This window comes from Lepus europaeus, chromosome 5, assembly GCF_033115175.1.
Source record: "Lepus europaeus isolate LE1 chromosome 5, mLepTim1.pri, whole genome shotgun sequence".
Lineage (NCBI taxonomy): Eukaryota > Metazoa > Chordata > Mammalia > Lagomorpha > Leporidae > Lepus > Lepus europaeus.
Genome location: NC_084831.1, coordinates 107,867,084 through 107,878,982, shown reverse-complemented (window position 1 = coordinate 107,878,982; position 11,899 = coordinate 107,867,084). Strand labels below are relative to the sequence as shown.

At 47.9% G+C, this 11,899-nt stretch overlaps 1 protein-coding gene across 2 annotated transcripts; it reads right to left on the bottom strand.

The window, feature by feature from the left end:
* Positions 1–1,540: 1,540 nt before the first annotated feature.
* On the bottom strand, positions 1,541–11,865 carry DCLRE1B (DNA cross-link repair 1B). Of its 2 annotated transcripts, XM_062192002.1 has the most exons (4): positions 11,400–11,865; positions 10,612–10,777; positions 10,224–10,406; positions 1,541–5,636 (listed from the first exon to the last, which is right to left on the bottom strand). In XM_062192002.1, exons 1-4 carry the CDS (start codon positions 11,586–11,588, stop codon positions 4,558–4,560), a joined length of 1,617 nt encoding a protein of 538 aa, XP_062047986.1. In that variant the 5' UTR covers positions 11,589–11,865; the 3' UTR covers positions 1,541–4,557. The 2 variants fall into 2 exon arrangements, with proteins under 2 accessions (XP_062047986.1, XP_062047987.1); XM_062192003.1 differs by lacking the exon at positions 10,612–10,777 and having other exon boundaries at positions 11,400–11,482.
* Between the last annotated feature and the right edge of the window lie 34 nt (positions 11,866–11,899).

Below are 11,899 nucleotides of genomic sequence, written 5' to 3'. Positions count from 1 at the left end.
GAAGACAGCAAAGTGCCACAAACCCAAGACAAATCGGCTTGTGACGGTGGTGGTTGGGGAGGGTGGAGGTAGAAGGTGGGTAACACTACCCAACAACTACCAACTAGCAGCAGCGCTAAGGATCTGTGCACATGGACCTCCACATACAGAACCTGTTTAAAAGCTATCCTAAGAAGGCAGCAAGAACTCTCTCCCTAGCAGTGGACTCGAGATAGAGAACCCAGGTCCAAATCCCTTTTCGTGACAAAAGAACAAGCAGACACACTCATCTGTTTCCTACCACAAATGGTAATCTGGGTCAGGAGTGAGAGATGGTTCCCCAAAGCTAGCCAGATTATTTTCTTTCTTTTTTTTTTTTTTTTTAATTTTTATTTTTGACAGGCAGAGTGGACAGGGAGAGAGAGACAGAGAGAAAGGTCTTCCTTTGCCGTTGGTTCACCCTCCAATGGCCGCCGCGGTAGCGCGCTGCGGCCGGCGCACCGCGCTGATCCGTTGACAGGAGCCAGGTGCTTCTCCTGGTCTCCCATGGGGTGCAGGGCCCAAGTACTTGGGCCATCCTCCACTGCACTCCCTGGCCACAGCAGAGAGCTGGCCTGGAAGAGGGGCAACCGGGACAGGATCGGTGTCCCGACCGGGACTAGAACCCGGTGTGCCGGCGCCGCAAGGCGGAGGATTAGCCTAGTGAGCCGCGGCGCCGGCCCAGATTCTTTTCTATAAAGGGACTTAAGCCACTGTCAGTATCCTTGTGGAAAAATACAAATTCTCCCACAGATCATGAAACACTAACGGACGGCTAGAGAACTTCCTTTTTCCTAGCACCTTCAAGCCTAATTGCAAGATCTTCTATGGGGTCACCCTTAGATTCTAAAAATAATGTTCAGCAGCTACTTAAATATGTATGCCATAAAGGTGTTTAAAAAAAAGTTGTTTTGGTTTGGTTTGGTTTTTTTTGAGGATCCGAGACACAGAAAGAGAATGCCCACAACAATGGAAGCTGGGTTAGTCTGAAGCAGAGTTATGAGCTCAATCCAGGTCTCCCGTATGAGCAGTAGGCCCCAACTACTTGAGCCATCACCTGCTGCCCCTAGGGTGCCTATTAACAGGAAGCTGGAATTTGGGAGCAGAACTGGGATCCAAACCCATGGTTATGGGATGCAGGCATCCCTACAAGCACCTTAACTGCTAGGCCAAACATCCAACCCACAATTCAACATTTTTATCTGAGAGAGCATTGAGAAATCATATAAAGCAACTGGCAATCCCTATTATAAGTCACATGTTTAGTTTAGGAGAATAAGATGGAATCTTCCCATTAATAAAATGCAAACTTGCACCAACAACTAAATTTCTTGAAACCAGTAATTTCTGCTTCCCCATGTGAATTCATATAGATCCCTCTTGAAGGAACTTGTGTGACACAGCAAGTCCCAAGGGTGAACAAGTTCCTTTCTTACCAGGAGATAACGCCAATATGGGGACCCCTGTACTAAGAACTCCCTTATCTCTTCCAGCCAGCTTGGTGTCACGGAATTAAGAGAGAGGCTAAGCCTTGCCCACACGGTTCAGTAAATATTTATTGATTTCACACATGTTAGCATGTACTATTCTAGTGACATTTGAATTTAATGTCTTCAGGGTATCTTAATGGCACTTCTGCAGAAAAGATGGTAAGGAAATCTTTCTGGAAGGCAGTTTGGCACAATTTATATCAAGAACTTAAATCCCATTTCCAGTAACCTTCTCTAAAGAAATAAAAATGCCAAGATATATGCATAAGCCATGTGCACTGTGATAAGTACAATTAAAAAAAGGGCACAAAATGAATAGTATGGAAATGGTTTAACTATACTCACACAACAGGGTAGTATATAGCTATAAAAAATGACACCTTGGGGGGCCAGCACTTGGCATAGTAGGTCCCATATCAGCACTAGTCTACATTGTAGCTGCTATGCTTCCAATCCAGCTCCCTACCAATGGCCTGGGGAAAGCAGCAGAAGATGGCCCAAGTGTTTGGGCCCCTGCCACCCACATAGGAGACCTGGATGAAGCTCCTAGCTTCAGCCTGGCCCAGTGCTGACCATTACGGTCAACTGGGGAATGAGCCAGTGGATGGAAGATCTCTTTCTCTCTCTCAAAATAAATAAATCCTTTTTAAAAAATAAAATTCTGGGGACAGGCATTTAGTGTAGCAGTTAAAATGCAGCTGGGTTCAAGTCCTGGCCCTGATTCCAAATCCAGCTTTATGCTAGTGAGCACTGTAGGAGGCATCAGGTGATTGCTCAAGTACTTGGGTCCCGGCAATCCACATGGGAAACCTGGACTGAGTTCTGCTCCTGGCTTTAGTCTGGTCCAGTCCTAGCTGTTGCGGGCATCTGATGGGAGCGCCTTGTCTACCTTAGTCTGACTTTCAAATAAATTTTTTTAAAAAGAAATTTTTAATGACATTTTAAAAACTTATTTTTTTAAAGATTTATTTATTTATTTGAAAGTCAGAGTTACGCAGAGAGAGGAGAGGCAGAGAGAGAGGTCTTCCATCCACTGGTTCACTCCCCAATTGCCTGCAAAGGCCAGAGCTGTGCTGATCCGAAGCCAGGAGCTTCTTCCGGGTCTCCTACATGGGTGCAGGGGCCCAAGGACTTGGGCCATCTTCTACTGCTTTCCCAGGCCATAGCAGAGAGCTGGATCGGAAGTGGAGCCGCCTGGTCTCAAACCAGCAACCATATAGGGTACTGGCACTTCAGGCCAGGGCGTTAACCTGCTGTGCCACAGCGCCGGCCCCTATTTTAAAAAATTTAATGACATGGCAAAACGCTTAAGATATTAAGAAAGGAAAATACAGGCTATAAAATTATTGTCACCCAGATTTTGAAAAAATATATATATTTAACACATTTACATCACAGAAAAAGATTGGAATAAAGCATATCAATTGATCTACATAGAGGAATTAAACTTGACTTTTTTCTTCTTTACATTTTTATGATTTCCAAACTTTATTTTATATATAGAATAATTTTTTGAAAAATCAGAGGCTGAGAAACATTTGAAAACCCTGTCCTGTAGCACACACTGAATTAGAATTTTATCACTTGTTTAATCTCCGTAGTGGTGATGAGAGGTAGGTATCTCAGTCCCTGTGGACTCAGGGACTGTGGACCTGAGGCTCCACAAAGCAATTTGCCGAGGCTGCCCTGAATTCAAGCCCAGCCAATACCCAGGTTTCCTGCTGCATGGCATGCCTCGCCTGCCACAGCTCCTAGTAGGCCCTTGGGAGGCTGACAGTGAAGGTCATGGACAAAACAGCTATATACAGTTTGGCCGAACACAAGCCCTTATTTTGCTTTCTAAACTCTTCATTACAACCTCCAAAATTAGAATCTTGTTTCCCCTGGCTAGGAAACCGAGCCTTCTGCCTTCCTAAGGCCCCAGGTTTCATTCTGAAGCAGTTTTATCCACCTGCCCAGCTCCACATTATCTGTGCCCTTCCTTAGAGCCTGTTCCCTCATAGCTGTGGTGTTGGCTGTCCTGCTTATTGGCTTGGCATTTTGTGTTATGAACAGAAGGACAGGGCAGAACTGCACACCCCCCACCCCTTCCAGCCAGCTGGCTCCGTGGTCTCTTCCCTGGATACTAAAACAAACAGGCTGTGTGCTCTGGCTCCTTATTCAAACCAAGGGGGTAGGGGGGGAGCAACAAATATGCCAGCTATGTGAACAATCAGAGGAATATCTGGCAGCACATCTGATCTTTTGTAACTTTATTTCAGCCAAATAATCAGAGCCTCCACATAGCTGGGAGTCCTGTCACACCCTAGGCCTTAATGCTCAGCCTGGTTCCAGGTACTGCTGCCGGGACGGGTGCCCAACCCCCTCGCTGGCTCTGTTCCAGATGGGTCCCCAGCAACACTAATTGCGCACTCTGATGCAGGAGGCAGGAGGTGGAATTTTTCGCCATGGTTCCAAGTCCTCTTCATTGCTTCCTGTTCTTTCCCAGAGGCAGAGACAGGAAGTTACTTGGACGGGGTCACAGCAAGTCAGGGACATTCAGGACTGGAACATGCTGCTTGGGCCACCACTTTATCCTGTAGCACCACAGTTCATGATTAATGATGATCCTCCAGCACCATAGTTTATGATTAAAAAATAGAACTACCCAGGGGTTTCTGTGAAGGAGGGTGGGGGGGCACATTATGTGACACAGAGCACACAAAGGAACTACGGGAATAACCTACTCTTTTTTGATTCAGACTCATCTCTTTCGGCACCCACAGGAGAGGACTGCATGTACACCAAAGCTTGAGGAATGCTAGGTTAAACAGATCAAGTTACTGTAGGACCTCTAAGAACCTTTAACATGCTGATGCACATGCCCCAGAGTTTTCAGTGAAAAGCCTCTTAAACACAGTCAAGGTTACAACTAAGGATTCCATAGGTACCAGGACTCCAATAAACAAGCTTGGAGAAGTGCTGGTCCAGGGCGAGCCTGTGAGGATCCAGTACAGACAAGCCCCAAACTCCACTGTCTGAAACTGTAGCGTAGGGTTGAACAACACTGTTATTCTGTACTCTCCTGTGTGTGCTCCTGCGAGGGCTTGTGGTATTTTTCCACTTGCTGGTCAAAGCTCCTGGAAGAGAACTCTGCCTGGAAAAAGTTCACTGGAGTCAGAAGATATTTCAGTGCCAGGCCCCTGAACTTAGCAGCTAGAAGAGGGGTGGCCTTGCTATGACCCAGGGGAGAATCATGGCTCACCCAAGTGCTTGGGTTCCTTGTGGCTGCTGGGTCACTGTCTCCTCTGGGTACCAATGGGGGCCTTAAACTAATTTCCTCCTTTGTTTCTGGAGAGATGAACTCCTCATCTGAAGATTTTAAGTGCATAGAACATCCCAAAGGGGCAGTCACCTTTGTTACCATTTTCTGGGACTCACAGAAGGGGGCTGTCCCATCCCATTCTTTGCTGCAGAGATCTGAGAGCAACTGCTTCTTGACTTGCAAAGGACAGTGGGAAAGCTGCTTTTCAAGCTTCCCAGGCCAGGGAGAGTTTTCTTTCTTGGCCTTCTTTGAGTCTTTGTTAGCTTGAGATTGATCAACATCTTTCTCAGGGGATTCAAACACAACACCTTGGGCTCTGGCCCTCTTAAGCCTCCTTTCCAACAGCAAGAGAAAACTTGGTTTTTTAGAGAAGGAACTCATGTATTGCTGCACAGAATCTGGAATCAGAGGCACAGAGATCCTGGGGCCCAGGCTGTCCCAAAAGTAGTCTCCACAGGGCTGTCGACGGACAATGGGTACCACCTGGCATGGCTTCAGTGCTGAAACAAAGGTACGAAGTTCAGAGTAGGAGGAGTGGTCAGAGTAAGGGATGATGTGGATATTGGGGTGGGAGGTATGGATTTTCCGGCTGGTGGGAAGGATGGCAATGGTAGGGTGGGTCTGGTTCCAACGCAGCATGGCAGAATGGCAGATCTCTATGTTGTCCACGGCATGGATGCGGCCTGCCTCCTCCTCCACTGTGAACACATCTGCCAGGCCCAGCAGCTGTACCACCTCCAGACGCTGAGGACTCAACACCACCCAGGACTGACACTCCAGGGCCAGGTGCTCCAGCAGTGACTCCTTTCCCAAGCTATAGAGTCCTGAATAATGTGAATGGCATTGGGGAAAGTAAGAGAAGGAAGCTATTAGAGAATCCTAATATATCAACTAAACATTTAAAAACATACACAAAATTCATGGGGCCATCAGGGGAGTCTACCAGGGATGAGATGGCATTGGAGCTGAGATATATGGAGAAGAGGGAGGAGGGAGGCACACACAATCCACCTTTCCATTTGGTTCAACCAAAGAAAGCATCTACCAAGTGTTAAGTACATGAAAAGTAACAAACAAAAAGACATCTCAGCCCTCAAGGAGTGTAATTACACAAAGACCCAGAAACCCTGCAGTTAAGGGCAATCCTACAGATATGCAGACAGCCCTAGGAGGACACAGATAAACAGTATCTACGAGCTGATGGGATTAGGGAGTTTCCTGGAAAGGACAAGCTGTATCGAAGGGTGGGAAACAGTAAGAGGGGCCAGTTCAATGTTGCTAAAGAAGGAATTGGTGAAAAATGGAATGAGAGAGGCAAGCATATTAGAGGGCCTTGTGTGTACTGCGAGGACCTTGGACTTAGTCCTGGAAGTGAAGGGGGAGGAGTCATTGAAGAGTCTGAAGCAGAAAAATGGTTAATTCTAATCACAGGAATAATATGATCAGAGCAGGGCTTTAGAAGAAAGTAGAGCAGCGACGTATTCTACTGCCTCAATGAGAACAAGCTGAAAGCAGAAGTGCCGCTTGGAAGGCTCAAACTGCAGTTATACAGGAAGAAATAGGAGACATGAAATCGGGTAATGGTAACAGATACTAAAGGACTATTTCAAATCCACAACCAGACTGTGAACTCCGTAAAATATTTCTCTTATCTATTTTTCTTTAAGTTTTTATTTATTTGAGAAGCAGAGAAATACAGAGACAGAGCTCCCATCTGCTGGTTTACCCCACAAATGCCTACAATGGCCTGGGCTGAGTCTGTGAAGCTAGGAGCTGGGAACGCAATCCAGGTTTCCCACATGGCAGAGGCCCAACTACTTGAGCCATCACCAGCTTCCTACCAATGACTGCAATCAGGAGCAGAGCTGGAACTTGAACCCAGGCCCTCCCATATGCAATACAGGCATCCAAACTAACATCTTAACTGCCTGGCCAAACACCTGCCCTATATTTCTTTTTAATCTACTTTATTCCTGATTATGGTTCAAAATCTCACTCTTTGGGTATGAAGGTAGCCAATTTTATTTTCTCCTCATATATTTCCATTTTATTTCACTTTCTAGGTCCTGCCCTACTACCCTGTAAGCTCTCAAAATCAGAGCAATAGTTTATTCAGGTTTATATCCCCACTGTCTATTGAGTCCTTGGCACAGAGTAGAGGCTTATATATTATTCAGTGTGTTCATCAGGCCCTACCACAGCACCCTCCTAACCTACTGTGCTTCTCTGGGAAATTTCTGCATTGAAAACTGTAACTGATATTTCTTCATGAGCAGTTTAGCAATCCTCAGGGCAGAGGATATTTCTCAATCAGCTTGGTAGTTACCCAGGGAAGAATATAATTTTGTTAGTGCCATTTATTTAATCTCACTTTGAAATTCGTTTTAGAATTGGGACATGTCCTTTTTAAAAATATTCATAATGGTGGCAAATCTTTTCCCTTTTTGTGAACAATCAAAAAAGTTATTTAGAACTATATGTTAAATTTTTTTAACATTTTTATTTTCATATTATTTGAAAGGCAGAGAAACAAAGACAAGTGGACAAAGATCTTCCATCCACTGTTTGTTCCCCAAATGTCTACAACAGGCAGGGTTGGACCAGGCCAAAGCCAAAAGCCAACAATTCCTCTGGGACTCCCCTGTGGATGGCAGGGACTCAGGTACTTAAGCCATCACTTACTACCTCTCAGGGTGTACTTTTGAAGGAAGCTGGATTGGAAGTAGAGCTGGGACTTGAATTCAGGCATCCCAATATGGGATGCAGGCATCCCAAGCAGTGTCTTAACTACTGCACCATTTAAAATAAAAACTGGAGGCCGGGGTTGTGGCACAGTGGATTCCTGCAATGACAGCATCCCATATAGGTGCCAGTTCAGATTCTAGCTGCTCCACTTTCGATCCAACTCCCTGCTAATACACCTCGGAAAATCAGAGGAACATAGCCCTTGCCACCCACTTAGGAGGCCTAGATGGAGCTCTGGGCTCTAGGTTTCGGCCTGATCTAGCCCTGCCCACTGTGGCCATTTGGGGAGAGAACTAGTGAATGGAAGATGGCTAAATCTCACTCTCTCTCTCTCTGTCTCTCCCTCTCTCTGTTACTCTGCCTTTCAAATTAAACTTCGGCTCAGTAGGCTAATCCTCCGCCTTGCGGCGCCGGCACACCGGGTTCTATAGAACCCGGTCGGGGCACCGATCCTGTCCCAGTTGCCCCTCTTCCAGGCCAGCTCTCTGCTGTGGCCAGGGAGTGCAGTGGAGGATGGCCCAAGTTCTTGGGCCCTGCACCCCATGGGAGACCAGGAGAAGCACCTGGCTCCTGCCATCAGAACAGCGCGGTGCGCCAGCCGTGGCGGCCATTGGAGGGTGAACCAATGGCAAAGGAAGACCTTTCTCTCTGTCTCCCTCTACTGTCCACTCTGCCTGTCAAAAAAAAAAAAAGTAAAAAATGATTTTCATAATTTTTTCAAAAGGCAACTCCAGGGGTTAGCACTGTGGTATAGCATGTTAAGCCTCCGCCTGTGGTGCCAGCATTTCATATGGGCTCTAGTTGGAGTCCTGGCTGCTCCACTTCTGATCCAATTCCCTGTTAATGGCCTTGGAAAGCAGCAGAAGATGGCCCAAGTGCTTGGGCCCCTGCATCTGTGTGGGAGACCCGGAAGAAGCTCCTGGCTCCTGGCTTTGGATTGGCCCAGCCCTGGACATTGCAACTATTTGGGAAGTGAACCAGCAGATGGAAGACCTCTCTGTAATGCTGCCTCTTAAATAAATAAATAAATAAATAAATAAAAAAAAGCAACTCCAAAAGAAGAGTCCCCAAAATATTCTGTATCATTGTAGAATCACTAGATTAGAAATAGGTGTTTTTCAATGTCCCTAATATAAAGCACAATGCTCAAATATCAATGCTCTGATAAATTTCATTCATTCATATAGTAAACTTTTTAAAAGATTTATTTATTTGAAATGCAGACTAACAGACAGACAGAGAGAGAAAGAGAGACAGAGATAGATCTTCCACTCAATGATTCATTCCCCATATGGCTGCAATGGCCAAGGCTGGACAAGACCAAAGCCAGGAGTCAGGAACTCCATCTGGGTCTTCTAGGTCAGTTCCAGGACCCCAAGTACTGGAGCCATCCTTTGCTGATTTTCCATGCACACTAGCAGGGAACTGAATTGGAAGCAGAGCAACCAATACTCAACCCAGTACTTTGATCTGGGATGCCAGTGTTGCAAGTGGCAGATTAACCCCCTGCTCCCTAACACTGGCCCCAATAATAAGAATTTACTGAATGCCTGAGTCAGGCATTAATGTAGGCATTCAGAATACATATCCACACTAAAACAAAGAGCCCTGGGGCAGGAGTTTAGCCTAGTGGTTAAGAATGACTGAATCCCTTATCGAAAGTACCTGGATTTGGTACTTGGGTCCTGACTCCTGCTTCCTGCTAATGCAGACCCTGGGAGGCAGTGGTGATGGCTCAAGGAATTGGGTTCCTGCAACCTACATGGATACCTAGAATGAGTTCCTGGCTCCTAGCTTTGGTCCAGTCAGCTATTGTTGGCACTTGGGGAGTGAACCAGAGGATGGGGCATTATCTCTCTCTCCCTCTCAAATAAATGAAAAACAAAAACAAAAATCCTTCAACAGCTCTTTGTTGAGTTCAGGATTACCAACACTCTAGTTCCTCCTGCTTTGTTGGACTTCTTGCCCACTGTAAGCCTGTTGGAATGGTTGCCTCTCCTCTATTCCACAGCACACATAGCTTCTTCCCTCTTCCACCCACATTCTCAAGGAGTTTACCTTTGTGTAGGTGGGTGTGTACCGCACGCCCAGGGAAGTAGAGGATAGACAACAGATAATAAGCAATAGCATAATAATAAATGCACAGAGTACACTGGGAGGAGATGAGTGCTATAACAAATGTTAAAGCTAATCCTCCGCCTGCGGTGCCAGCACACCGGGTTCTAGTCCCGGTTGGGGCGCCGGACTCTGTCCCGGTTGCCCCTCTTCCAGGCCAGCTCTCTGCTGTGGCCAGGGAGTGCAGTGGAGGATGGCCCAAGTGCTTGGGCCCTGCACCCCATGGGAGACCAGAAGAAGCACCTGGTTCCTGCCTTTGGATCAGCGCGGTGCGCTGGCCGCGGCAGCCATTGGAGGGTGAACCAATGGCAAAGGAAGACCTTTCTCTCTCTCTCTCTCACTGCTCACTGTCCACTGTGCCTGTCAAAAAAAAAAAAAAAAAAAAAAAAAAAAGCTGAGTTGGTATAGGGGATCAGGAAAAGGGAATACAATTTAAAATGAGGCGGTCAGGCTAAGTTTCATGGAGAAAGGGAGAACTATGGAGGCTTGAAAGATGTGAGAACCCTCAAAGAACCCAGCTGTGGATGAGAGAAGGAAAGGAATTCACTCACCGATCTTTATGTTATGTTGAGGGTGCTCTCGAATGAGCTGGACAATCTGGTGGGCAGCTTCTTGTCGGGTGGGAAGAACCAGGGCTGGGTTGCAGTTGGTGTTGTCTAGGTATAAAGTATGGATCTGTTTGCCCGATGACAGAGGAGGCTCCCTTAGCATAGATGGTGTATATCGAAAATCACCTAGAAGAACACATGTGGGGGCAGAGGGTCAGAAAGCAAGGACTAGAAAAGAAGCCTCTCCCACCTCAAGCACAGATGGGCACGTTCTTACTATTCTGAACGCTGTGCAACATAGCTGCTTTGTGGAAACGTCTCCATCCTGTCCCTGCTCAAGAAATGTAGCATCTAGGCTGGGAAGATGGAAGGGACCCCTCTGGAGGCCCACCTGTGTAGAGGATGGTTCCAAAGTATCCTTCGAAGAGAAACATGACAGAACCAGGGCAGTGATGGGCATCCAAGAGGGTTACAGTCATGGTCTCTCGTCCAATTTCATCGAGCGGCAGCACGTGGCTCTCACCGACCTCTAGGGCTCGGATCCACTTCTTGGACACCTGGGGGAGCAACAGGGCATCCCTGGGACTATCCCGTACACACATCAAGGAAAGCCGACAGAGTCCTGAGCCATCCTGGGCAGAAGCCGGACTGAGGATTCCCAAGCATCCACCCATCCTCCTCCCGTTCCCCACCTTGCCCTTCAGACAACTTTAAACATTCAGAAAACAATCCAGTCTAGATTCTCAGGTTTTCTCCAGGTAGTAATAATCCCTTGAGGCAACTGTTAAAAAAAAAATTCCAGCCAGATTTTTAGGATCCACACCAACCATATCTACTGAATCAGATGGGGGGGAGTGGTAGGAGGGGGCTGGACGATGTCTATTTCCCCAGCCTAGGTGGATTCTTAAGATAAGACACATTTAGGAAACCTGGGCCTAGCTTATGGGAAAAGGTAGGGATACTTTCTGTGGGTGGGCTGAAAGGTTTCCCCAACTAAAATATCTCAACTCGGTGAGTTGGAAGCCACGCTCTGGGCTGGATTCAAACTACTCCGCATTTGTCAAAATCAGCCGTCCGGGGGGGCCCGCTCTGATTCCCAAGGCTGTGACAGGTCAGAATTCCCCACCCGGACGCCGGGACCAGCTCTGCGGAGGCCGACTCCGGTCCCCTGCCCCGTACCTGTCGCTGACGATGCAAGAGGTGGGCAGTGATTGGGGAGCAGTAGAGGGGCCGGGCCCAGGTGCTGGACAGGCCGACCGTGTGGTCCGAGTGCATGTGGGATAAAAAGAAGAGCCGCGCGCTACCAGCCCGGCGCAGGCTCCAGAAGTCCACAGCAATGGGCGTGTGCGGGATCAGGACCCCGTTCATGGTGGCGGGGCTCCAGTCACCGGTGGGGTCTTCCCGGGGCCGCGCGAGGCTTCCACCACGGCGCCTCAGACGCCATGCTGCGGCAGGAACTGGGCCACAGGCCCTAAGGGAAAAGTCAGCTCAGTAGAGAAGGCGCTAGAGTGGGCACCGTCGGAGCCGGGGCGCAAATCGCGGAAGACGCGGCACAGAGAGCCACCCCTTCCCGCGCGGGAGCCCAGGGCCGGGCCCAGCACTCAAAGCGCGCGCGGCGGGGAGGAGACAGGCCGAAGCAGCCGATTTCCGATGGCCCGCCGCAGCTCCACCAGAGGTAG